This window comes from Caretta caretta, chromosome 1, assembly GCF_965140235.1.
Source record: "Caretta caretta isolate rCarCar2 chromosome 1, rCarCar1.hap1, whole genome shotgun sequence".
Lineage (NCBI taxonomy): Eukaryota > Metazoa > Chordata > Testudines > Cheloniidae > Caretta > Caretta caretta.
The window spans coordinates 244,846,769-244,873,583 of NC_134206.1; the positions used below are offsets into that span (position 1 = coordinate 244,846,769).

Sequence of the window (26,815 nt, forward strand, 5' to 3'; positions counted from 1 at the left end):
TCTGGGCGAAGTGGCAACTGGCATGTTGTGTAAGGCTCAGTATAGTAAGAGTGCTGAGCTCGTTCCTGAGGCCGGCTTGTATGTGGCTGTTTGCAGCCGGGGAGAGAGACTGAGGCTCTCGGAATAATGAGACATGACGGAGGAAAGTCTCAAATTGGTATTTATACCCTCAGTTATTCCAGGCTTTCAGCGGCGGCCTCCTTGCCCACTGTCACATCTGACGAGGCCCATTGCTGTGCGTTACATGCTGAGAGTAGCTGGCGGGGCCTTCACTGACTGGGCTGAGGAACCGGAGGGCTTCATATCTGCTGTACTTCAGGAAAGCCCCAGGTGGCTTTTGCTGCCATCACCATCACCAAACTTATCTATTATTTGTGTTACTGTGACTCCTAGGAGCCCCAGTCATGGACCAGGACCCCATTGTGCTAGGTGCTGCACAGACACTGAACACAAAGAAAGGCTGGTCCCCAGGGAGCTGACAGTAGAAGTATAGGACAAGAGACAAAAGATGGATGCTGACCGATGAGGGAGTACTGCTCAGCATGACGTCCAGTGGTTTTTGCTGTGATGCCTACCAAAAATGTGATGGTTACATTGGTGGTGTGAAAAGGAGAGTTCTGAGGCGGGATGTGAAGGTGGACAATGAAGTAGCTTTGCAGATGTTTATGGGGGCCACCTATAAAGCATGTGGGGCAGCATGGGAGAAAACATGAAGGTGCTTGTGTGAAGATTTAACAAGTGGGCAGCGGAAATGCCAGAACTACCGTTGCCTGCACCAGCTTAATTCGGCCCTCTAGTGCATATGCATGCTTTAGTCTTTAATTACATGAGCACATTCTGCTTTTCAGTAGGACCCTGCCCCATTCAGTGCACCCCATGGGCACGCGGGGAGGCCAATTGAGGTTGCACAGACCACCATGAGTATGGCATTTCCTGAATTTCAAGTGCTTGAATTTGTAACCAAAATAATAACCTTTTAATGTGTGTTTTTGTATGTAACTTATTTAGACTCCCTACAGCCCCTCACAGGAGACCGCATTAATGAAACTTGGGAACTGGAGGGTGAGAGATGAAGTCCTGTCATGGGTTAATATATTTGAACTTTTGGCTATTTAGAAAGAGTACACTGAAAGACAGCAAATTTAGGGCCCTGATCCTGCCAGGGCCTGAGCTGCCTGTTCTGCTAGGTGTTGAGTGCCCTAGAGTCCAACTGATTTCAGTGAGTTGAGTACGCTGAGCGTATTGCAGGATCAGTCCCTTTAAAACAGCTACAAGAAAGAAAAAAAGATGTGGTTTCACCTGTGGAAATCACAGTTGCAGGTTGTTACTGAGGTAGATGGGGGGGAGGGATAGCTCAGTGGTTTGAGCATTGGCCTGCTAAACCCAGGGTTGTGAGTTCAATCCTTGAGGGGGCCATTTAGGGATCTGGGGCAAAAATTGGGGATTGGTCCTGCTTTGAGCAGGGGTTGGACTAGATGACCTCCTGAGGTCCCTTCCAACCCTGATATTCTATGAAAGATATTATAAATTTCAGAACAGGATTAGATCTTTGTATAAAAGTGTCACTTGCAGTTACTTTAAGTAGCACAAAAATTACAAGGACTATATAAAGCCACATACTTCAGGGTAATAGACATGCTTTGTACTTTTTATAAATGCCTTAGAAGGATTAGACTTTTTAATAAGTAAATGTGAGGAATGGTTGATTTCTCACTCCACCCAAAAAGCGACACCCACCCTTCCAGTGCTAATTGAAATTTACAAAGAGAAAGTTTTAAAAAATACATTGCTTGAGGGCTTAGTGCGTGAGCAGTTCCAGTGAAGACGTCAGGATTCCATGATGCTTAAAAATGAAGCATTGGGAAATGAATATTAATGACCAAATGGAACTTTATTTCTGAATCTCTGTTGAATCTCCACTTGTACAGTCACTAAAGAACTATTTACATCAGTTTTTTTATTTGATGCTAATGGCCAATGCTGCATGGTTGTGGTCACTTTAAATACGTGAACAGTGAAAATATGAATCTGGCTAATTGACTTGATTATACAAATCACTTCTGGTTTGAGGGTTCATCACTTCATCCCTGTGAGACAAGGGCTTTGCCCATTTTACAGCTAGGAGAAACTGATGGGTTCAGTGAACTGGCCAAGGCAGAGGCAGATGTGGAACACAAGTTCCTTGTTCCAAGTCCTGTGCTCAGTCCAGTAGACCTGTGGCCTCTTAAGCTGGTCAGCAACTGGGCCCAGGAAGCAATAGCCTTCCCCTCCCCTGTGGTATGGTATGTGATATACAGGAGGTCAGATGATCTTGTAGTCCCGTCCGATCTTAAATCCAGAGTCTATGTATAGTACAGTACACCTAACTACATTATGGAGGTTGTACCTCTTCCCCATAGCATCAGGCACAGGTCTGATCTGAGATGGCAATTCCCATGTTCTTTAAAAGTTAAGCAGTTCAGATGAAATAACTCCCTTTCTAAAGGGAGTGCTATACATTATGTATGAAGCTGTAGAGCTGAGAAAGAGGAGATTTTGGTTCACTAGAGTTGAAAAGTCCTGCAAATCTCCTGGGCTTTGTAAAACCATCTGGCTCTCCACTCTTCCCTCCGCTTACCCTCCCCCACCTGCCCACTTAGTTGGTGCTGGCATGCTTGCCTTTCTCTCCCCCCACCCAGGGCGGGGGCATCTCAATAGCAGGAGAGCAGAAGGTGGCAGAATTGACAGGTCAGTCCCAGAGGGAGGCGCTGTAAATACTGATGTAGGAGCACTGGCTGTGTGGACATGCACAATCACTCCAATCCCAGCCCCTCTCAGCAGGAGGCATTGCACAGCATAGGGTAGGTTAAGGGAAAGGCTGTGGGTCTCAGTCCATAAGAGGTGCTTGCCACAGAAATTCAGGTCCAGGTGATTTGTGTACAACATCTTAAACGCACTGTTGTGGCTTCTCTTCTGAAACATGACCATGTCTATTGCTGGACACGGAGCTGGTGTCCTGCCTGGTGTGAACAAGGGTAACATAGAAGGGTGGCTATGTGGAGCAGCTGTGGTAGCATGTGGATAATGGAGAGGGCCACCAGAGGTGCCACGCATTCCCAGTGTGTTGCCATCTGTTTATTTCATTGCAGGAGAAGCTCAAGTACTTCCCAGTGTGTGTGAGTACAAAAGTTCACCAGGAGGATGATGCGGAAGAAGGTCTTGGCAGCCTCCCCAGGAACATCAGCTCCCTTAGCTCCCTGCTGCTGTTCAACACCACCGAGAACCTGTGAGTGTTGGAGCAGCACAAAGCAGCTCTGCTGCCACCACCTGGTCTCTGATCTGCTGCCTCCCCACCCCGGCCTGCCACCTTATCTGGGGAGACACTCTCGCGCTAGCGGGCTGGTGGGTTGATTCCCCTGAATAGCAGTCTCCATCCAACATCCTTTCTTCTTCACCCCACTCTGAGTCAGAGCTGTTTGTTACTATCAACATCTGACCCAGCATGTGCCCCTGGACACCTCTCCTCTCCCCCATCATTACTTGCCTGGCACCTGAATATTTTCTCTCTTGTTCTCTGTCCTTCCCTCTGTCTCGTTTGCTTATATAGCTACTGCCACATCTCCCTCCACCTCTTTGCCTGAACTTGAGTGGTCACTTCACTCCCAACTACTTCAACTTCCCCCCTGATTGATTTAGTCCTTGTTTCTCCTGTTCTCCTTGAGTGGAACTGTGCTTGCCAAGGATGTCTTCTCCTGGCCAAATCTAAGGACGCCCCCATGGTGCTTATCCTCAATCTTTTTTCTGCTTTGGACAGTATTTCCCCCTCTGCTCCTGGGGCTCTTGATGTTCTCCTTCCTGACTTTCTTCCTCCCTCTCAAACAATGTGTCCAGCAGAGATTGGCATGCTAGGCATGCCCTGCTCTAGATAGTGGTGTAACTGCTGTCCCCATAACATGGTGTGTGGTGGGCAAGGGGAGAGAAGCTTGGTGGAATCCAGATGATAGTGACAGGTGTTCAGGTTCACCCTGCACTAGCCTGCAGAGTGTGAGATCAGGATGGGGAAATCCCAGCTCCTGGCTGTGGCGGTGAAGAAGGGAGAGGGGCAAACCTGCAGGAGAGGTGGGATAGAACACAGGAGCAATGTAGCTGAGTGGAGGTAGTATTGACTGGGACTGATATTAGACTTGGGACATCAGGAAGCTGTTTCATCACCCCTTAATGCCTGGTCCCATCCTCTGGCTGAAGAACTGTTCCTTGGCTCTTCCCCGAGCTAGAATCACTGACGTTTTCTTCATCTCCAGGTACAAGAAGTATGTCTTCCTGGATCCTCTGGCAGGAGCGGTGACCAAGACCCATGTGACTCTGGGAACAGAGACTGAGGAGAAGCTCTTTGATGCACCCCTCTCTATCACCAAAAGGGGACAGCTGGATCGGCAGGTGAGATGCAGCAGCAGGCAGGGCTGTACTTGCTGAGCAAAGGGACACCATGCTGCAGACAGCAGTGTGCTCATCTACTAGAGGAGAGCTGGTTTTTGCAGGTGCAGGAGTTGGCAGGGGAATGGTCCAGAGGGGAGATCTTGGGTGATGGGCAGTGGGGCATTTCACCTGCCTTAGTAACCTCATTAGGGTTTGTGTGTATAGTCCTTGCTGGGCTTGGTGGATGCAATGAGACTTCTACACCCGAAGGTTGTGTTTCTCCAGGCTGTGTAGACTTGGCGGGTTGGGTACTGATAGCGCTGATGTGGCCTCCTCTGGTGCAGGGCTGACTCCCTGCGATATCACATCTCTTCCTCCTGCACTGGCCTGCTCAGAGCCTGAGCTGCAGAAGGGGTTTTTGGCAGGCATGTGGAGAAACGGAGGTTATTTGGGCTGAAGAAAAGCAGCAGCTATTCTGAGTCCCTCTTTCTGCTCCCAAGGGGAAGGTGTTAGGAAGAGCAGTTTCCCACACCCTCAAGTGGAAAGTGGCTCCAGCACGATGCTTGGGAACTACCAAAAGAGCACTAGGCTCTTAAAAAATGATTGGCCATTCAAATATCCTGCATTTCAGCCCATTGGGAAAGCCTGACAGGACTGTTATCTCTTTAATATGAAGTGCCCGTGGCACAGCAGGAGACAGGGCTGATGGAAGGAGCAGCTTGTTAGCTGGAGGCGGGTGATCACAGACTGGTGTGTTGTCAGGGATTTCAGATAATGCCCTCAAACTAATCTAGCTGAGTTCTTTATCCCCTCTCGTGTGGCGCAATCCCCTGAGCAGGGCTGCACTCAGCCCAAGTGTGGAGAAAAGGCCAGCGGAGAGCAGCCCATGCCAGCTGACAGTGCCCCGTAATGGTGGTGCTAAGCTGCTCTTGTCCCTGGTGTCAGTCAATGGGAGGGGAAAGAGGCAAGGAAGGGGGCTCTTCTGTCACTGTGAATGATGGTGTTTGAATCTCTCTCTTCTGGCATCTTAAGTAAAGGGAACCTGCCAAGGAAATAGTAAGAATTGTGTTGTGCCCTTTTTGAGGCCTGGAGGAGGTCAGGAAGCGTGTTAACTCTTTCCTGCTTGGGTTTTTCCCATTGAAGAAAAAGAAATGTAAAGTCCAGTCTTCCCTGGCTGCTTTGGAGGGTTTCTGGGAGGTTTATTGTGAGCTCTTGAAGCCATAATTGAAGAGGTGGTGGTGTTAAATCTTCAACTCAAACTTCCCTTCTTGAAAATGCATGTTTGTCACTGGAGTGTGAGTGGAAGCAAAATAAACAAACAACACGGCTAAAGAAAACCCTTTCCCTGTTGAACAACTCAGCTTCACTGTTAGACCTTGCAATGCCATTGTTTCATCAGCTCGCCAGTTGTCAGTCATCTTCTAGCTTGAACAGGACCATAATTTCTGATGTAAATAGCCCTTTGTAGACCCACACACACACACCCTCACCCTCCAGAATGGAGCAAGAAAAGGCACAAACCCATTTTTTGCCCCTCTGCAGGTTGCTTTTAGCGCACACATTCGACAGTGTAGTAACACCAGGGATGCTGTTATCCCAGAGTGCAGACTGAGCTGATTAAATACCTATGTAGTGTGCTGAGGATCTGCCATGAAGAGCACATCTGCACTCTAAAGAAAAACCCGTGGCACTGAGTCTCAGAGCCCAAGTTGCTGACTTGGGCTTGTGGGGTTAGGGCTGCAGAGCCAAAAATAGCCGTGTAGCTGTTAAGGGCTCTGAAACCTGGTGATGTCCCCTTAGCGAGAGCCACCAGGAGAGCTGACTGCAGCCCACATGCCACTGTCTGCAGGCCACATCTCTTCCCTCTGTTACTGGCTTCTCTAAGGGAAAGCAGTCTCCAGATGCCCAGCTGTTACCCTTCGTCTTTCTGTCTTCCAGGTAGCTGAAAATTACTTCTACGTACCAGATCTGGGCCAGGTGCCTGAGATAGATGTGCCGTCCTACCTGCCAGACCTGCCGGGCATCGCTGCTGATCTCATGTACAGCGCAGACCTGGGACCTGGCATTGCACCCTCGGCACCCAGCAGCGCTATCCCAGAGCTACCCACCTTCAACACTGAGTCCGTGGAGAACTTCAGGCCAGGTACTTCAACTCCCTTTGTCTGGGGCTCATCTAGGTGGGTGGGGGGACAAGGTGGAGATGGATACACAGGGAAAGGAGCTGTAAGCAAGTAAGTATTTGCAGATGCAGACTTGCCCCGTGGCACGCCCCAGAGGCATGGACTGTGACTTCTCCCCAGCACTGACTTCTGCGTGGACCCTGGTGAGGACCTAGAAAAGTCCCTTCTTAGAGGCCCCATCAGGATTAAAGCTGGAGGAGTCCCTGACTTTCCTGGCCAACTTCACGTGCGTGGGCCAAACCCAGCGCCTTTCCCCTCACAGACAAGGAGTGTGCCTCTGGCCTTCTGCTGCCCAGCCTGTGGCACAAACTGTCAGTCCCTCCCTCCTGCCCGGCTGGGAAGGAGGGGAGCTTGCAAGCACTTGGATTTTGCTGGCAGCCAGTCAGCCTTGTTGTTGTGATGAGAAACTGCTAGTCTGTGCCACCTTGACTACACAAGGCAAATGGGGGAAGAGCCCCCTGATGCCATGGGGTGGGGCTAATGCTGCCCCTTTCGTCCGCACAAAGTGCTGAGGATTGTTGGTGGTGGTACTATTGTGGGTGAGGGTGCTGGGGGGATAGTGTCGTAGCAGGTAGTGTCCCTCGGTGACTTTGCACTCCTCCCTTTAATATTTCAGGTCTTCAGGATTGTGTGCTAGTGCCCCCACCCCCACCTCCCCCTCCTCCCCCCCCTGTGATGCCAACTAGTGCTCCCCCACCCCCTCCTCTGCCCCAGCCTGCCTCCCTTTCCAAGCAGCCAGCCAGCGAGGAGAGCAGCAGTGCAATGTCTGCAGGTAAGGACTGAGCTTCTGCTAGGGCTTGTTATTTGGCAGGATCTAACCTAGCAACTTGGCCCCGCCCTTTTCCCTGGGCCAGCTTTTCCCGTGGTAACCCCAAGGCTTTTCCAATGGCTCTTCTCCCCTTACAAGCAACGACGACAATTCAGTGGAAGGCTGGCTGCTTCCTCCCCTCATGCCGAATCCTTCAACTCTTCAGTCTGCAAACGGGACTGTAGGTGCAGCCCATTGACTTGAACAAACAGCCCCAGGAGAGCAGGCTGAGCAGACCTTGGTACCCAAGCGTAGGCTGCAGAGACTAGATCCAAGCGTGCAGTAGTGCAGGGGTTCCCAACCAGAGGTCTGGGGTCCGCTGGGGTGCAGTGCGCAGGTTTCAGGGGGTCCGTCAAGCAGGGCCAGCACTAGACTCGCTGGGGCCCAAGGCAGAAAGCCGAAGCCTGATCAACTTAGTGTAAGGAGACTGTTGCCCCCTTACTAACATTCCGTGGGGGTGTTTTAGTTGCTAGCTCCCAGTACTAAAAGGGGAAGGGTAGATGGGGAATCAGGACCCTGAGACTGCCAGTCCCTAGGAGCAATGGGGAGAGACCAATGCTCCAGGTCAGCCTGAATGACAGGGCGAGCAGGCTATCAGGGAGTCACGAGGCCAGGGAGGTCCCGTCTTCCATGTGAGCTGGAATTGCCTGGGTCAGACAGAGTGGGGCCGAGCTAAGGAGAAAGCAGAGGCCCGAGCTGAGCTGGGGAGCAGAGCTGGGCCAGATCCAGAGGGACCAGAAAAGCAGCCCAGAGAGAGCAGACCCTGTCCTGGGAGCAGAGCTGCAGCCCCAAAGCCAGAGGCACAGCCCAGAGAGAGCAGACTTGCCCTGGGAGGAGAGCTGCAGCAGCCAGAGCCAGAGGGGCCAGAAAAGCAGCCCAGGAGGCAGGGCAGTGCTGGGAGCAGAGTCACAGAAGCAGCCTGCAGAGCAGACCTGTCCTGGGAGCAGAGCTGCAGCAACCAGAGCCAGAGGGCCAGAGAAGCAGCCCAGGGAGCTGGAGGCAGAGCAGCAGCAGCTGTGCTGAGGCAGAGTGGAGCTGGAGTTGGATCAGTCTGGAGCCGGGTGTTGTGAGCAGCTGGGGAGAGTGAGGGGGGACCTTGAGCAGTGGACTGCCAGGAGGCTCTGCAGGCCAGACTCGGAGGAGGATTGGTAACCCTGACAGGGCGGGGGCGACGCTGGGAAGAAGGGCCCTGCCACCTAGAGCCTGAGAGCGTGTGGGCACCACCAGAGCGAGTGTCCAACCCACAGTATCCCTGCAGCACAGCCAGGGCCTGAGAAGGAGGCTGGGGACTTACAAGGAACAGACTGTGAACTGCCCTGACATTCCAGAGACACTGTTTGTGATGTTCCCTGCCACAAAGCGGGTTGATGTGTTTCCTTTAACCTTTCTCTTTTTCCCTTATTCTTTTTAAAATTAATTGTTGATTAAATAACTTGCATTTGCTTTAACTTGTACGTAATGGTCCGTGGGTCAGAGAAGTGCCCAGTGCAGAGAGAGTACCCCGGAGTGGGGACACCCTAGCTCCTGTCCTAGGTGACCACAGCAGGGTTGGGGGTCGAGCCCCCCCAGGAATCCCGGGCCCAGCCTTGTTGGGGTTACAAGGACTCTGCCAGACAGGAGAGTGGAAGGGGAGTCCTCAAGGGCAGGGAGGCCACTGGGTAAAGGAAGTGGGAGCGAGGACTCAGATCCTTTCGCTAGCCCACTTCACCGGGGTAGTGCAGAAGCCAGGAAAGTTCCCCACAATAGCGGGACTATTCCCCCGCTTACATTAGCTTCACAGGATCCCCTGTGGAGTGGGGCCCCAGGCAATTGCCCTGCTCGCTACCCCCTAATGCTCGCCCTGGCTTTTATATGCAGAAAAACAGTTTTTGTGGCACAGATGGGCCATGGAATTTTTATAGCACGTGGTGAGGAGGCTCAGAAAGAAAAAGGTTGAGAACCCCTGCAATAATGGATGCTCACATGATCATTAATATTGTGCACTGCATGCTGGGAGCTGTAGTCTCTGCTGTCCACACTTCTGTACTGAATGAGTGTGGACATGTGCTCCAGTTTAAACTGAGTGTGGTCCTCTGGTTTCTTGCAAGGTACCAGTGCAGCCCTCTCTAGGCCCCCTGGTTTAATATACCAGTGTGGAGTATAAGCTATAACAAACTGTTTGTGTGTGCAGCACTATAGCTGTTAAAAGCCCTATCACTTAATAGGACACTATGAAGATATGCACCTTCTACTCTGTGTTACTAACAACTTCAGCTTAGTTAGAATGGAAATAATGGCCATTCTCCTTTCCTTTGATAGTCTCTCCCCTTTCTGCATGTCTCTCCCCAGGGGCAATGGAAACAAGATTAATCAGTTTTACTGTTCTGGATAGTATTGGTTTACTAGGGAATCTCCCATGAAAGTTCTTATGCACTAGGAAGATGCAGCTATGCTCTGGGTACAAATAATTTCTACTCATCCTCACTTAATTTAATAGAATTGAATAGCTTAAAAATCTTCATGGACCTTTCTATTGGCTTTAGTTTGATACAAACCTTTGTCACAAGAACACTGCGCCTTACAGTGTCCCTTTGACAGGATCCGGGCTATTTTCTCTTGGTCCCACAAGGAAGTGAATTTTTTAAAACAGGAGCAATGCAGAAAAGCTGCCCCCAAACCCAGGGAAGTAGCAGTGTTTCTGCTTTCAGACTAGGAAATGGTTGCATTAATTTGTGGTTACATTACTCCTTCCTCTGGAGCATTTTGTACTGTCTACTGCTGGAGATGGGGGCCCCAGATTAGATGGATTGCTCTGATCCATTCTTGGCTATCCCTGTGTTGCTGGCAGGGCAGGGCATGTCTCCCTGTAGAGCCAGTGGGTGCTGTTCCCCTGTAGGGCAGAGGGCTCCTTGGAGAATGGTGTGAGATGGCCAGTTTAGGATCAAGGGACAGAATATGAGGGTGCAGGGAGGGATTCTAGCTCAAAGCCCTTCATCTGGCAGCACACTGCACAGCCCACAGTATTCACTGATTTATTTTAAAGGCTCCCCTTCATTCTATGCGCTGCGTCATCTCCCGGCGACTTGGAAAAGGCAAGTGATGAGGTGCCAGAGCTCTTCGGTGTCTCAGGTTTCACACCCAGGCAGGTGGTTTAGGTTTAGCTAAAGCAGCAGCGTGTAGAGAGCCCGCTGTTAATTTTTAATTGCTGACACATCAGATGGTGTCCGTTCCTCAGGGCTGACTCCTTTCTGTATCCCTGCAGCTCCAGTCCAAGGGGCTCCAAAGGAAGTTGTGAACCCTTCAACTGGCCGGGCAACTCTCCTGGAGTCCATCCGCCAGGCTGGCGGCATTGGGAAGGCCAACCTCCGAAGCGTTAAGGAGAGAAAGCTGGAGAAGAAGAAGCAGAAGGAGCAAGAACAAGGTGCCCAGAGCACTCTCATCTGTAGTCATCCTCAATCCCCTGCCCCAGCTAGATATGCTTAGGTACCCCCAGGAAGGAGTCTCATAAATATCTGAGGGGCAAAGCCAAGTGCCAAACATGGCAAGCCCCCAACACTGCACAGAAGCCTTAGAGCAGAGGGATTTCATCTCACCTCACGTTGCAGTTTTGAATGAACTCGATAGCTCCTACGTGCCAGAAATGCATTAGTGCTCTGCCTTGGGAATTCTCCCCTCTCGAGGGTGGAGATGAAAATGTTTCATGTGAACTTGTAGTGCTGGAAGCATTTCAAAGATAGCTCAGGGCAGGCTGCCTCTGGAGAGGAAATTGTGCCTTTGCAAGTCCTGCGTCACGACTGGACTGTTTTTAGTAGACTGGTTAACTCCAGTTCATTTAAACTGGCTGAAACACCCAACCTTTTCCTTCCTCCAAGCTGCTGTAGGAAGCTGACATGTTTCCCAGGCAGGCCTTGTGTGCTGTGCTGGGGAAGGGTAAATGTGGTGCAAGGATGGGACGGGTCAATTATTTATTTAATCCCCAAGTGAAGGTCCCTACACAATCTCTGCCAAGGCAGCTCAGTCCTAGCCTTCAGCGTATCCCTGCTATTCAATCCTGAACTCCAAGGCAGCTCTGCCAATACAGCACCATGTGCTCTGCGCAGGGTCAGTGTGTCACGTTGAATAGGGTGGGACCAATCCCCCGTCCTCCCGTTGTGTCCTGACCACGTGTCGAAGCTGGTCCCCCGTTAATAACTAGCCATTCGTACTAGTCTGGACCGTGTGAGCAGGGCATTTGGTCTGTCACCTGATTTGTGGGGCTTTACTCTTTCAGTGGTAACCACAGCACAGGGTGGAGACTTGATGTCCGACCTCTTCAACAAGTTGCTCCTGAGGCGTAAAGGTACCATGCCATGGGGGGGGGGGGGGGGGGGCCTGCTCCTTTCCTGTAATGTGACATGAAGAGGGGCAGGTTTCCTTGCCTCACTGCTAGAGCTTGCAGGAGTTAGAAGGGAGGAAGCTTTTGGCCAGCTTGGCATGCCATTTGGCTGAATGCTTTGATGCTGCTGAGGACACACCCGATGCCCTTATGGGCCAGACTGGGCGATCCCCTTGCAGAGCAGGAAGAACTTACCTGTATACCAATGCTGCCGCTGGCGGAGTGTCACTGCAGTGAATCCAGACGGGAGGTGCTGCTGGGGGGGTCTTAGCTGGTTTCAGTGCCTAAACTTTACCTGGCATCCCCAAGGCAGAAACCTGGGCACTGGCTGTTGTATGTTTTTAATACTCCAAGGAAAAGCTCCCCTGTCCCTGCTCTGCACACTCTGGGCAGAGGCTCAGCATACCTGGAGAGCCTCAGAGGGGAAAGCATTTTGAATTTACCCATTCTCTTAAGGGCTGGGGCCTCCCCCCTGCTGTCAAAGTCCCTCAACCATAGCTTAATGACAAGGCCCTCCGTAGGTACCAGGCAGGCACCTCTGTCCCTGCCACGCTTCAGCCAGGGGCTGCCTCCTCCCTTGCTCACAGAGTCAGAGTGGGTTCTGGTCCCTGCCCTCCCTTGTTCTGCCAGCTGGAAATGCTGACCTGGCGCTTTAGCTAATGAACTCTTTCCTAGCAGCACTGCGGTGTTAATGGGAGTTGAGTTTGTGTGTGCCTGAGGCAGCATTTTGCACAGGTGCAGGGCTAGCTCCTGCCTCCCTCAGTTCTCCCTCCTAGGCCTCACTCACCTGCTTTTCTTCCCCAGGCATTTCAGGCAAGGGGCCTGCAGCTGCAGGAAGTGCTGATGCTCCCAGTGCACCTGGTGGTGCCTTTGCCCGCATGTCGGACACAATCCCACCCCTGCCACCCCCACAACAACCCCTGGGGGACGAGGAGGAAGATGACTGGGAATCATAAATGCTATCGGGCCGCAGGCCTGGGATCGGTTTCCTCTTGGCCAACTGGGAACCCAGCCCTGCTGAGCTAAGCACCTCAGCAATGGACCAGCTCTTGGAAATAACTGTTAGTGAGAGGGCACAGATGGACCCTGTCACTTTCTCTTAGCTCCTGCTGTTCCCACTCATCTCTAACCACTGTTGAGTACAGTTATGACTCTTACTTCTGCTCTGTTTACTTCCCCCTCCCCCCTAAATAGTGCATTTAATTTCAAATACTGCTGCTCACACTCACTCAATAAATCCTGCTGTAGCTGGAGGGCAGCTCACAGAAGATCTGATCAAGCACAACTGCAAGGGCAGCTCTAAGAGCCTTCTCCTCCTTAGCCAGCTGTATGTCAGGCCTTGGCTGGATGCTCCTGTGATAGGATTGAAGGTGCACAGCAGGTCTGCTGGTGGTTCCAGTGCTGCCTGGCAGCCTCCCTCATGTGAAATCAGCTGTAGGAAAGCCATGGAAACTCTGCTGTTGGGTATGAATGGCTTCTACAGTGTAAGTCAATAAAGGAACAAGTACCCAGCAGCTTTCTCTAGCCCACTCCAGTCTACACTGTGGAGTGTTCTTGACTCTAGGAGGAGAGGCCCAGCTGTCCACCATTAGCGTCTCTGGGAACAGCAGGCATGTTGGGGTATGGTCTGTGTGAAAAACATAAGGCAGAAGCCCTAAAACTGCTGTATATGTAGGTGCACTACAGACTTTGAAAGCCTCTACCTACAACTTCTACTCTGTCAAAGAGGTGATGGGCAGAACTGTGCAACTACAGTACAGTCAATTCCTAGTTTGCTTAAGGAGATGTTTCTTCACTGTAGGGGGAAAGTAGATGTCTTTGAACTCCTATGTGCACAGTTTAGATGTGCCAGACTCTTCAGGGACTGATACAATTCAGCTGCAGCAGAATAGAGATTTTAATCTAGGTATGTATAGATGCACATGGGAACAGCCATTAGCCCCCTGTCCAAGGGCTTTCCTGAGTTACAAGGTGGCAGAAAGTAATCACTGATGGCTTCTGCCAGGAACTGCTCTAGTCCACTACACAGCAAAGCTGAAATATCAAAAAGCCAGGAATCAATGTGGCACACCTCCACCCCCTTTACATCAAAAGGGATTTACAGTGAACTATACTGAGGGAGTGCTCAATATGAGCCCCAGGAAAAGGCAGCAATAAAGCTGAATACCTGAAGGTGACACATGCAGACAGGTATGTAGTCAACAGGAAATGAAATAAATGCTGCCTTGCTTTATGGCTAGGCCAGCAGAGTGATAGGCTTATGTCCCTTCCCGCTGCTGGAATAGTGACACAAGCCTTGGGCCGTGTGACATTCCTGGTCCACAGTAGCAGAAAGGCGGTGAACAGCTCTAGCATCAGCTTACACAACATCAATGAGGAAATAAAGGCCTTGGATAGGTAAATACAAATGCAAGCCACCCAGGTGGCATGGATGAAGCCCCCAGCAACTGAAGCCCCATGTGGAGTGCTGCAGATTCATGCTTACAGCACTTGGCAGAAAAAAAGACTCTGTTTCCTGTAAGCTCCCTAAATATTCTTTCAGGGGGCAAGCAAACCAGCTAGCAATACTGCCCCCAGCCATTATCTAGTGAGGGCTCTGGGAAAGCACAGATTATTTACACAATGCCAATGGTCAGAGATGTAACTTCAGGCATGGCAAAACTAAGAGTTGAAAATGCCTCAGGTGGCCCAAGGCATTTGCCCTTACTGAATTAACTGATCTGTGGAGCAGGTATGTGGCCACAGGACCATTAGCTAAGGGGCAGAAGGGATATAAATCTAGGCTCTAGCTTTCAGTTGTTGAGCTTCTGGGGGCCTCCACAAGAGCAGTACTAGTCCCCCATCCCCTACTGGAAAGGGAAATCAGCAGCCAGGGAACATCAGCCTGATTTTCAATACTTTGCCCTGAGCGCTGCACCAAGAGGACAAGTAGTAATAGCCCAGGGTGGGAAACCGAACAAAGGGGAGGAGTAACAAAACCCAGACGCAGCACCCTCGGTGCAGAAGAGAAGCTAGTCCAAGTGGGAGTCAGATCCAGTAGCTGCGGGTGCTCTTATCTCCCCTCCCCTCACACAGTCTGAGCTAGGGTACTTTCCACTGTCCAGCCCAACTCAAATGCAATATAATCAGTCACTGCCCAGAAGCCACATGGGCACGAATAGCTTTGGTCAATAATTTTCAACTGCAAAGTCTTGGGGAAAAAACTTCTGTTGCAGGGACAGCAATTGCAGAGGGCTCTGTACTTGTCATCAGCACAATGCTCTTCCTTCTCCCTCAGGAAGCTTCTGACCCATGACATGACTTCTTCTCTTGGTGAAACTAGGAAGAGAGGAAATCACATGACATTGTTCATTCCTAGCCCCAGCGCTCTAGTATCCAGAGTGGTCAGGCCTGTGAGCCGGGGGAAGAGGGCATGCAGGTCCATAGAGACATTGCTGGGGGGCAGTTCCAGGACATATATGGGGTGGAGGTGATGGGTACATAATGGAAAGTAGGACATTGGCTACTGCAGGGTGCATGAAATGGTACTGACCTTCCTTAATGCTGCAAATGCTGGTCCAAAGGCAGGTTTGATCTCTGTTCTTTCCTTGATCCACTGGGGTAATTTGTTGAAGACTGAGGGGCGTGCATATCTGTGATCTACGAGTAAGATGCTAGCAAAGTCCTTCTGATGGCGAATCGCTCGTCCTGCACAGATCATTATAAAGGGAAACCTCAGTTTTGTCACTTTGTATCCCCTCTAGACCCTATTTTTACATGCACACTATTATCAGCAGATCCACTCTAGAAACAGGCCTCCACCAGGCTGCTTGCCAATAGCTTGAACGCACAATCAGGTCACTGGTGGATCTTCTACCACCTGAGTTGCATGTGCCATGACAATTCTTCCCAATACCTTGTCTCTCATAACAGAATCCTCTCCTTATGCTGCTCCCCACCCATCCCACTCTGCCACAACTGCTTCTTTGCCTATTCCATGACCCTAGCTCCCGTAACTGCTCTCTTCATACTCCTCCCCATCCAGCCCCATGAAAGATGAAGTCTTACCTATTGACTGGTTTACTGCCTTCATGCATAGATTTTCAATCAGCATTTTGCTAGGTGGCTGGCCCGCACTCCTTGGCTAGAGGAGAGAAATAAGACTGAGGCTATGTCTACACGAAGCAGCTTTTAGCGACAGGGCTGTGTTGCTACAGCCACGTCACTAAAAAGCGCGCAGTGTAGCTGCTGTTCGTTGGCTCTCCTGCTGACAATATTTTCCACCCCTTCCAAGTGGCATTAGCGTTGGCAGTAGGAGAGCGCTCCTACTAACAAAGAGCTGTTCACACTGGTGCTTGTTGTCGGCAAAACTTCTGTCTCTCGGGAGGTGTGTTTTTTTAAAAGTTTTGTCTTTCAGTTGCCAGTGTAGACAGCCCGAGTAAAAGGCGCATGCAGTTCAAGGTAGGAATTAAAGTTCTTTAGTACAGAAACCAGGCCCTGGAGGGGTACTGTATTCTTTGCCCCTGCTGTTGCCTAGCTGGCCTAGGGAATGGTGCTGCCAGGCAGTCCCAGGTACTCATAATAAAGAAGGGACCTCAAGGCCCACTATAAGGATATGGGAGTTCAGTCACACACTAGAACCTGGGAAGTGCAGCTGAAGGTTGATCAGGCTCCTCAGAAAGGACATTCAAACTAACCAGCTCCAGGGCATCTGAAGGAGGAAGGTAGCTTCAATGCCAACCCCCAGGGTTTCAGAGCTCCATAGAACAGGGGCTCTGCCAGGCAACAAGAAGGATTCACTGCATTAGAAAGAGGAGCGTGACGCTGGAGTGCAGTTCTCTGTGTAGTATTGCTCTGGCAGCCTCTCTTGGGCCAAGTCCCCCTTCTCCCTTTGGCATTCAGCAGGGTCATTCCTGCAGATCTCTGCCTGGCTCTAACCCTGTTGAGCCCATTTACTAGCCTCAAAGCATGCAGAGTCAATGAGATCTCTGACCCAGGCACAGGAAGACCCAGGTCTTTATTTCGCAGAGGGAATTGGACCCTAAAAGGACAATAAGTAAAGCAGCTGAAATCGGCACTGGGGTGCTTACTCCTACCATTGTTTTGTCAAGATAGGCCATTTTCTCCTGGAGTTCTGGGGACTTGATGTTGGGGTAAGGCATGCCCACCATAACGACACACCTGGAAATGGAAGGAGGGGGACACACACACACAAACATTGTTAGTGCCCTCTCATAATTACATACTGTCACATCCCGAACAAACTGATAGGGACACTAAATTGGAGGGGGTTATCACTGCAATGCAGTCAACTCTGGCGCGGAAGCAACAACAGTGCCCAGCCGTCCATGACAGGGGAATACTGAAGTAAAAACTGCCAGGGGAATTCAGGGAGCCAGAGTGGGGATTTATCCCACACAGCATTGTCCAGTGAAAAGCACTCCAGGCTATTTCATGACCACACAGTGGTTGGGTGTCTGCAAGGCACCTACAGCTCATAGTGCATCCTGATACCACTCCGGGCACACTGCTTTCAACCCTGACTCAATCACACCACCCTCACTTCCTGCACCCCTGCAGTTTACTTGCAGGTCTCCCACCCAAGTCCTGAACAGATTCCTCCACAGCACAGGCTAGGAGAGCCAGCAACCACATCAGCAGAGCTGTGTTCAGATACCACCTTAGGAGATGAGCAGCAAACCAGATATTTCTTACCTTCCCAGGTCATCAGAGAAATTGATTCCTTCACTCATTTTCCCTCCAACCACAGAAAAGAGCAGGGCCCCCGTCACATGGCCTCCCACCTGGCTGCAGCGCTGCAGGAAAGAACCCCCAATCACTCATGAGATACTGGAGCTGTGGAAACTTCTGTGCAATTGGCAGCACAGAGACCTGTCTGCGTTGGCCAGAGCACATTAACCACCCACATCACCTGCTTTAGAAACACTCTCTTGCATTATGGGGTATTGAACGTCCAGCAACCTGCCAACCCTGCTTACCTTTATGCACTTAGCATACTCTGACAGCACCTGCTCCACCTGGTTTGCTCTCTTGGGCTCCTGAAATATCTGTCACAGGCACAAAGCATAAGTTGCAGCAGAAAGATGCAAATAGATTTAATGGTGCAATTCCAAAAATAACACAGAGAGGAGAGCCTAGAGGCACATTACCATCGATCTCTAACCGATGTCCAACTATGCCCCCTGGCTAAGCAATGCAGACACATCCTAATAGTGCCCTGCTCAGCACCTGTGGGACCTTTCACATCCAGAGCAGAAGCAGTGATGGCCATTAGTGACTTTGGAGACATTTCCAGTTACTGAGACGTTAACCAGGGTTTTTCCTTCATGGGTGCTTGCACCCAGATCTCTACTGTTTGAAGAGTGGAAAGAAACATCCATGTAAGAAGGGGGAGTGAAGATCTGGGAATTCAGGTGTAGCAAGAGGGTAACATGGAAGAGATCTCCAGCACTAGTATGATAATTTATAGAACAGTAGCACTCAGGTGTGATTAAGGCCCATGTGTGCTGATGGGCTCTACAAGCAATGTAAGAGACAGTCCCTGCCCAAGCGAGATTAGGGTAGGAGGGGAAGCAGAGTTCTAGAAAGGTGAGGTTATTGCCAATTCAGCTCCTGAGGAACAGTACAGGTCTGTTTCTCATAATATAGCCTCCTGAGCATTGTTCAGTCCAGTGCTAAATTGCACAAGCAGGAAACAGAGGAACAGCCGTGTTAGTCTGTATTTGCAAAAAGAAAAGGAGTACTTGTGGCACCTTAGAGACTAACCAATTTATTTGAGCATGAGCTTTCGTGAGCTACAGCTCACTTCATCAGATGTATACCGTGGAAACTGCAGCAGACTTTATATACACACAGAGAATATGAAACAATACCTCCTCCCACCCCACTGTCCTGCTGGTAATAGCTTATCTAAAGTGATCAACAGGTGGGCCATTTCCAGCAGGAGTACTTGTGGCACCTGGACAGTGGGGTGGGAGGAGGTATTGTTTCATATTCTCTGTGTGTATATAAAGTCTGCTGCAGTTTCCACGGTATACATCTGATGAAGTGAGCTGTAGCTCACGAAAGCTCATGCTCAAATAAATTGGTTAGTCTCTAAGGTGCCACAAGTACTCCTTTTCTTTTTACAAGCAGGAAAGTTTTTGGAGGCTTTATCATCAGAGTTCACTGTTCAGAAAGGTTTCCTGATATTCAGCCATTTTCTTCTGTTCAGTTTCATTCTATTACTCCTGGTTATACACCCTTTGTACCATGCTAAAACACTGAACCTTGAGATGTAGGCAAGCATTATCCCCATTTTACAGAAGTGGCAGACAGCTTAAGTGACTTGACCAAGGTTACACAGTGACTCTGTGCCGCAGTCAAGAACAGAACACAGATTTCTTGATCCTCAGCCCTGTGCTTTAACCAGAAGACCCATTCATCCTCCCAGTAGACCCACAGTGAGCTGAAAGCTTGTATGTAACTGACAGTGTATCGCTGAGTCTTAAGGCTTGTCTTCACTACTCAGGTAAGTCAACCTACATTATGTTTCTCCAGCTATATGAATAATGTAGCTGGAGTCAACATAGCTTAGGTCGACTTACCCCGGTGTCTTCACTGTGCTGCATCAACGGGAGACACGCTCCAGTCGACTTCCCTTACTCTTCTCAGAGAGCTGGAATATTAGGGTCAACCAGAGAGCGCTCTGCTGTCGATTTAGCGAGTCTTCACTAGAGTGAAGACAAGCCCTTAGTCAATCACACTATTCCCTGGGCAGGGGATGTGCAGCCAAGTCTGGGGAAAGCAAATCCTCTGTAAGAACTTAATAACCTGCCCCTCACAGCAAGGGAATCAGAGAGCATTGTAGGCTGACTAATGCAGATGAAGACCATCTCTGCATTTACAGGAGCCATGTAACAGCATTTAATCTAATTTAGATCCCAGCTCAGCAAACAGCCGTCTGGGAGGTATCATTTATACATTACTGGAGGGACTGGCTAGATAAACATCCTCTCTGCTCTGCTGTGCAGGATATAAGAACAATTTGGGGAGAGAGAGACAAGGCCTGTAATGTGCAGATAATTGTTGGACTTTTGAAACCTCCATTTAAAGTACCAACCACCCTCAGTTACACAATTACCTTCTTCTTAGTCGCCAAGCGGGTGAGCAGCCCCGTCCTCTCCCAGTGCGTGTACACCTGCTTTTCGTACTCATAGGAAGGAAAGAAGCACACTACGCCCCCAGGGACCACATTGCACAGGTTACCAAGGATTCGGCCCATCTCATCCATCTATAAGGGCAGAAAGACTGGTGTCTGCTGGGGCTTACCATGGCACTGCCGTGGCCTAATTCTCCTACCCTGTCCCTGACCCAGAGAACAGATGCCTCCCACTGACAAGTCTTAGGACACTCATGTAGCCACTTCCACATAGAGAAATCAATGCAAGTGTGCTAGCTCACCAACAGTTGCCTAGAGGCACTGGCTGGCTCCAGGGCCTGGAAATGTATATGCTCCTTGGTCTCCCCGTCTAAGCCGCAGTCCCAAGAGTATTGTAAAGCAATGGTTGTTCAGTGTGTCTGTGAAATGAGCTAGGAGGTCTGTCCATTTCCCAGGGAACAGGTGTCCGCTTCACACCCAGAATGATGGCGAGAGCTCACTGGCAGCTCTGTTAGCAAGTTCAGCTAAGGACTGAATGGGCAAGAGGACTGATGTCTCACTCCTAGGGGCCCTTCAAAGGCAAAGGAGGATGGGGAAGCTTTCGCAGCCACCATCAGTGCTGTAGATGCTCTTCACTCTCCAGGCCTGTCAAGTTAGCTTTCACTAGCACTAAACTCACTTAAAATGGCTTAACAAAAACAGACCACCCCCAGTATGCCTGCCCCTGTGGCCCTCCACAACTGGACCACTCCCCTGCCAATCTGCACACCCCTCTGGACTTATTTTTCCCCACCTTGGAGCCCCCCAGAATTCCCCACTCTGCACACAAAACTGCCCCTTGAACCATCAGACCGCATAGCTTAAGAATGAAACAGACATGCTGACCATCTGAGGCAGGTCTCTCTTCTGATAGGTGAACTCTAGCTGCTGGTTAGATGGACCACTGCAGAGGATTATGGGTAAAATGTTGTCTGGAGGAATCACATGACCTGATGACAAACAAGGAGATGGAATAAAAGCCACAGATGTTCAAGCAAAGCAAGCTAATAGTGCAAGGCCCCTGGGACTAGGTCACATGCACATAGCAGCAGAGGTACACATTAATTTCTCTTGGTCTGGGGGAGTGCAAACAGCTTTAGCACAAGCTCAATGCCTTTACATGGATCACACCAGCCTTAACCTGGTTCAGATCATTCCCTGCCCATTCTCGCTGGGGCAGAGGAAGAAGGTACACCCTTATCAGCTGGAGGTGAAAGAGAACCTGGCTGCCCTCTGCTGCTGTGATTTCCAGGCAGGATGTCTGGTCACTAGAAGGAGCTGGCAAACAAACAAAGTCAATGGCACCTGCCTGAATTCCCATACAGTCAAACTAGGGGCCCAGCTACAGAGAGAGCATGTGTCAAGCTCCCCTAGACTGACACTCACCACAGGAGAACTCCACCACCCTGTCAGCACTGATGGCACACGACAGCAACTGCTCTCGGAAATCAGACACCTACAAATCAGGAGCCAAGAAGAATCAGCAAAGCCAAAGGGCTCTCATCAGGAGATGGGGAAGGGCTGCAGTCAGCACACAGCACAGGGATGGGAGGACCAGATGCAACGATGGAGGAGGAGGAGGAGGAGGAGGAGTCAGGCCAATGGTTTGGGGAAAAGGACAGAGGGAAGAGATGTGCTGGGTACTTGGTGCAGATGTGGGACCCAGAAATACAAGGGCACACAGAGGGATGAACAGATGCAGAAATACTGTAGGTGCAGCTCTGGCCTGAAACCAGAGCTGTACCCAGGGGAGCAGGGTTGATTGGCTGGTAAATTCTGCAATTTCACAGCCAGCACAGCTGCACCATCCCATGCTGCAATTAAAGTTTCTCCAAGTCCTTGGGCAGGACCCTCTACAGGGCAAGGGGAACCATTTGTTTCTAGGCAGGAAAGCAGAGAACCCACAAAGCATGGGCTGCAGCAGCCAGCCGCCTCCACGGCTTCCTATGGCCAGTGACAGTAGGTGCAGAGCAGGAGCACCACCCTGTGGTCCAATAGCCTCATCCTACCAGTGCAGTGCTCTTTTTAGACAAAGCCATCCACAGTGTATTGTGAGCAAGGCATTCAGCCTAGCTTTCAGAGCTTGGGTCTGCCTCTTTGAGCTGGGACCCAACTCCTAGTACCATAGCACACCTCTTCCGCTCCCCTGCCTTGCCATTTACTGACACCAGACTGAATACCTTCCCTGGGGTTGACTAGTTACGGCGGGAGGAGGATCCAGACAGCAGGGTACGACAGAGTCTCCTTGTAGTGCTCATGGGGCGGGGGCCAGACTGCTTGGCACAGCCTTCCCTCCATACAGCTTCAAAACCCCGATGTGGCCCTCAGGCCAAAAACCCCTGGGCTAGACAGAAAAGCCTAACGTGGATGGGTCATGCATGCCACTGTGGCGCTACTAAAATTCTGATTTTTCTGGAAGGTCCCTCCGGCAAGATCAGCATTATAAAGTCGGTGAGAGGATTTCCATCCAGTGCTAGTTTTGAGCTGCACTCAGCCTGAGGGATTGGCTCAGACCACATAACTCAAAGGGCAATCAGATACCTTGACGGCTGGGCAAGGGCCAGATACCTTAACATTGCCTGGGCAAGGGCAATGTTAAGCCCCAGCCAGGCATTCAGACAGGATGAGACGTCTAATGGAGAGACCACTCTGAGGAGTTACGATGTCTGAAAGCGTTCGGGTGAGTAACCTCCCAAGCAAGAGGCACAGCAAAGGGGGTATTAGCACACCCATCCCTAGCAGTTCAAATGGACAGCGTGTCAGGGACAGTGGGGCTTTGCTATGCTTGTACCATCAGGAATTGCTAATTCTGTAGCTACCTCATGGGGAATGGCGCAATGGGACAGAGGAGGGTCTTGCTTGGTGCCTACAGTGCTTTTCTTTTGCTGCTGAGAGGAGCAATAAATGAAGGACGGGCAGAGCACAAAGTCCCTAGACCTCACGCTAATATGCAAAGAGACTGTCACCTTTTCCCTGCCGCTAGGAGGATGGAAAAGCAGATTCCCAGCCTGATCACTGCAATGTAGGCAGCCTGGAGAAACGTGCTGAAATGGGGTGGGAATACATGGCTCTAGTGTTGCTTAGCAGTTCATTGGTGTATTTTAAAGCATCCCAATTATGTCCAATATCCATCTCCTCCTGCTGCTCCTTGTGGATTGGCAAAAGGTGCCAGATAGACCAGTTAGTTCTTAAAGAAGCAACCTTGCTCCCTCACCGGCTGCATGGTGCCCCCTGCGATGATCGCAGCACGACATTCCTTCAGCACCTTGGCAAAATGGACAGCTGGATTCAGCAAGAGGAATTTGAGGCTGCTCTGACCTACAGTGCCTGGGTAAAGAAGACAAAAGACAGACAGACAGACACACACACACCTTAGTAGAACACCCAGGATTATCAGCAGACCACCTTGTGAGGGGAAACCCCACTTTCAAAGCAGGAGCAGAGTGCTGCAGGGCCCATCTAAATCATTTACATCTGGGGGGATTCTGCACCAAAAAATTAAAAATTCTGCGCACAATATTTTAAAATTCTGTATATTTTATTCATCAAAAAACCACAATATTATCACAACAGTTTCAATTATTTTGGTAATTTATTTCAAAATACCTGTCAGCAAGTATGTCTGTAACAATACAGACAACAACAACAAAAATCCCCCAGGAGTAGAGAGTTAAAGAAACCCTGATGACAACTCAGTTCCTGTTTCTCTGCTCCCTCCCCCCAGAGCCCAGCAGGGGGGCCAGACACCCACACCCCATCTCCCATATAGCCCAGCCACAGGGTCCCCCCCATCCCAGACACACACACCCCTTCCCCACAAATCCCAGGCATGGGGCACCCCCAGCCCAGACATCCACACCCACTACTCCTCAGAGCCCAAAGGGAGAAGCAGCCTGATGCTGGATCCCAGGCTTCTGTGGCGTTTCCTGCATGCCACCTCCTTCCCTCAGGGAGTCCCGGGAACCGCAGCTGCCAGGAGCCCTCCAACTCCCTCCCCATCACCCCAACAGTATTTTCTATCTGTGGGCTGGGGAGCTGGGCTCTGCCAGGTCTAATGGCCCCAAGTGGTAGCCAGCAGCTCTGCAGCCCATTTCTGCAGGGAAAAAGGAAATTATGTGCAGAACATTAATTCTGTGCAAATTCTGCATTGCACGGTGGCACAGAATTCCCCCAGGAGTAATAGTTTGGATGGCCAGCTCCAGCGTCAAGTGGGTGACTCTGCCAAGGTTTCTCCTTGAGCTCTATGAGAACCCTACATAGGGTGCTTGTCTCTGGGAATGAGGCCCTTCCAACAGAGGTCTCACATTCCTGCAGGACCCTTAAGCTGGTACTAAATTATTTATGTTGCTCCCAGGCCCCAATTCAGCAGGACCCCATGGTGCTAGGTGCTGTGTATAGGATGCTGCACAGAGTAAGAGAGTGCCCTGTCTCTTATAATGCAATCTAAGTCTTACAATCTAATTATACTTAAATTTCTAAGTCTCCCATCAGTGAGGTGTCTAGGTACTAGCCAGTGGCTTTAACATGGCTTTGCTTGAGCCTCGTGAGTGCTCTTCACTCCAGTACCTTGCCGGTTGAGGATGACTCTCCCATCTTGGTTTGCATTGGTGAGAGCAAAGAGAAATCCTTCAATCTGCATCAGAGGAGAGGCCATCTTGGGCTGGCCATCCTCAGCCTCCACAGGAGAGCACTGAATAGCAGCTGCAGGTCAAAAGAGAAAGGGAGGGGGGGAAATCATCCAGTCAGAGCTTAGATTCCATTCCCAGAGGAGTAAGAATGCAAGAGCTAAGGCCTGGTCTATATGTAAAATTTAGGTTGAAAAAGCGATGGCACTCAGGGATGTGAAAATCCCCACTTCTGAGCGCTGAAGCTGTGGCGACCTAACCCCCAGTGCAGACACAGCTAGGTCGATAGAAGAATGCTTCCATCAACCTAGCTACTGTTGCTCCAGGAGGTAGAGTTCTGAGAGAGACAGAAAACCCCTTCCACTGCCATACATTGCATCTACCCTTGGGGGTTATGCTAGCTTAGCCAAGGTGCTAAGGTAGCTGAAGGTGTATACCATGGATCACATGCCACTTCCCCGAGGAAAGGAACAAATCTTTCTAGATAAATAGCATGCACTCTGGCAAACAGAATAGTAGAGCAGGGAATCCAAATTTCACATTCCTCATGGCCTTCTCCTCCCTTGCTTCACTAGCTTTCCTAAGGCAGCTTCTGCAGCGAGTGTCTCCCTCCACTGGAGATAGCTCTGAAGCCAAGTGCATCTCCCCCCTTGTCCCATGTAGATGCAAGCTCCACAGCCTCACTTCCTCCCCCTCTTTACCCTGCATCTGAACTCACCTTCTTTGTCAGGGCCCTGATGCAGGGCGAGAAGGAAGTTCTGCAGTCCAGCCATCTTCTGCTTTTCCTTGTTAGTTTTTACAACACTGGTGGCTCCATATCTCTCCACAAACCCAAAAAGCTGCCAAGTAAATAAAGAGCAGGATTTACAAAAGATACAAACACACTGACAGCAAGTCACATACAAAGGCCCTCACTGCATGTTATACACCTGTTACAGAAGCCAGACTTTCTGGCATGTCTCAGTGCTTCCAAACTCTTCTAGCCAGAGCTTCTTCCCTCCCTTGAATCAAAAGTGCTAATGCACGCCCCTGCCACACGACGCAGCCTCTACAGGTGGCATGTTTTAGAGTCCCAGAAAAGGCAATGCAGAACTAGCTCTGTGTTAGCATTCTAGTGCTTACTAGCTGCCATACACTGTGAGCATCAAATACCCAGCAGCTGGGGACGTTTGCAGGGGCCATTTTGTAAACCAGAGGAACACAATCAATATGCAGAGGAAAGCAAGAGGCTTACAGCCATATGCCCAGCTGCTATGCTCCTTCCCCTTTAAATGCTAGACTGCCCCTTGTCCTTGAACTAGACAGGGCTGAACATCCTGCCATGTTGGTTAAGGAGTAACTTGGGACAATACCTTCCTGCTGATCAGACTTTTCTCACAGTAACGCTGAACCTGTGGGAGGAAGACAGAGCACGTGTTAATACTCAGAATCCCCTTCCCCATCCTGCAGCCACCCCTGCTGGACTAGTATCCGTTCCCCACCCCCATCTCTCCTCCAATAGCGATGCTGGGAGAGGAGTGTACAGTGTAATATTAATCGCCTAACGTGCGCTGTACTTTATTACAATTTCAGCTAAATGACTTGCTAGGTTCCAGAATAAGCGTGTTCTTCAAACCCAGTGACCTAAGAGCTCCTTAATGCCAACTAGCAAAGGGCACACCCAACACATTGTTGTCAGAATATTTAGCCAAACAGTGAAGTATTGCGATGGGGTGGACTAGGCCCTCCACTCTACCCCTGCTGAAGGCCTCGCAGCCCTGCCACACCCCACCCCAGAAAAGGGCAGTGAAATCCTCCAAGCTGCCTAGAGTGGCAGTGTGGGACATAGCCAATCACAGAAGGTCTGCAGGGAGCAGCCAATCCAGGCCCAGCAGGTCCATATAAAAAGAGCTGCAGTACAGAGCAGCAGAGTTCAGTTCCATTCCTTCCTGGAACTGGAGGAGTGTGGACAGTGCACCTGGCTGTCTGAGGGAGCTACAGGACCTTAGAGCAGTGCTGGTAGAGACTGGGGGAAGTGAGAAGGAGCTCCAGGCTGGCGGCTGGGACTCAACCAGGACAAGGCCCTGAGGTAAGAGTGAAGAACGTGGTGGGGCATGGGGAAGTGGCCCAGGGAATCCTAGCAACAATGCAGCTTAGTTAAAAGGACATGGCAGACTGCTGCTATCTTTAGGGTCCCTGGGCTGGGATCTGAAGTAGAGGGCAATTAATGAACCATCTCAATGTTGTATACTAAGGGAAAGAGCGTCCTCAGTGAGCTAACAGGAGAGACAGCAG

General features: G+C 50.4%; 2 protein-coding genes across 4 annotated transcripts in view; one reads left to right on the forward strand and one right to left on the reverse strand.

The window, feature by feature from the left end:
• WASHC1 (WASH complex subunit 1) overlaps positions 1–13,266 on the forward strand; it is a 73,137-nt gene extending 59,871 nt beyond the window's left edge. For both annotated transcript variants that reach the window (XM_048829233.2, XM_048829222.2), the window contains 7 exons: positions 3,129–3,265; positions 4,281–4,416; positions 6,334–6,538; positions 7,192–7,347; positions 10,625–10,783; positions 11,633–11,701; positions 12,542–13,266. In XM_048829233.2, coding sequence (XP_048685190.2) covers positions 3,129–3,265; positions 4,281–4,416; positions 6,334–6,538; positions 7,192–7,347; positions 10,625–10,783; positions 11,633–11,701; positions 12,542–12,693 — 1,014 coding nt within the window. In that variant the 3' untranslated portion in view covers positions 12,694–13,266. The remainder of the gene's footprint in view (positions 1–3,128; positions 3,266–4,280; positions 4,417–6,333; positions 6,539–7,191; positions 7,348–10,624; positions 10,784–11,632; positions 11,702–12,541) is intronic.
• A 350-nt stretch (positions 13,267–13,616) lies between these two features.
• The window catches only part of DDX11 (DEAD/H-box helicase 11), a 35,587-nt gene continuing 22,388 nt past the window's right edge, over positions 13,617–26,815 (reverse strand). For both annotated transcript variants that reach the window (XM_048829210.2, XM_048829201.2), the window contains exons 15-27: positions 25,894–25,932; positions 25,260–25,380; positions 24,483–24,617; positions 23,131–23,243; positions 21,303–21,372; positions 20,763–20,866; positions 19,860–20,009; positions 17,716–17,784; positions 17,432–17,532; positions 16,813–16,897; positions 15,785–15,860; positions 15,270–15,424; positions 13,617–15,055 (exon numbers count right to left, since the gene is read on the reverse strand). In XM_048829210.2, the coding sequence (XP_048685167.1) occupies positions 15,011–15,055; positions 15,270–15,424; positions 15,785–15,860; positions 16,813–16,897; positions 17,432–17,532; positions 17,716–17,784; positions 19,860–20,009; positions 20,763–20,866; positions 21,303–21,372; positions 23,131–23,243; positions 24,483–24,617; positions 25,260–25,380; positions 25,894–25,932 (1,263 nt within the window). In that variant the 3' untranslated portion in view covers positions 13,617–15,010. The remainder of the gene's footprint in view (positions 15,056–15,269; positions 15,425–15,784; positions 15,861–16,812; positions 16,898–17,431; positions 17,533–17,715; positions 17,785–19,859; positions 20,010–20,762; positions 20,867–21,302; positions 21,373–23,130; positions 23,244–24,482; positions 24,618–25,259; positions 25,381–25,893; positions 25,933–26,815) is intronic.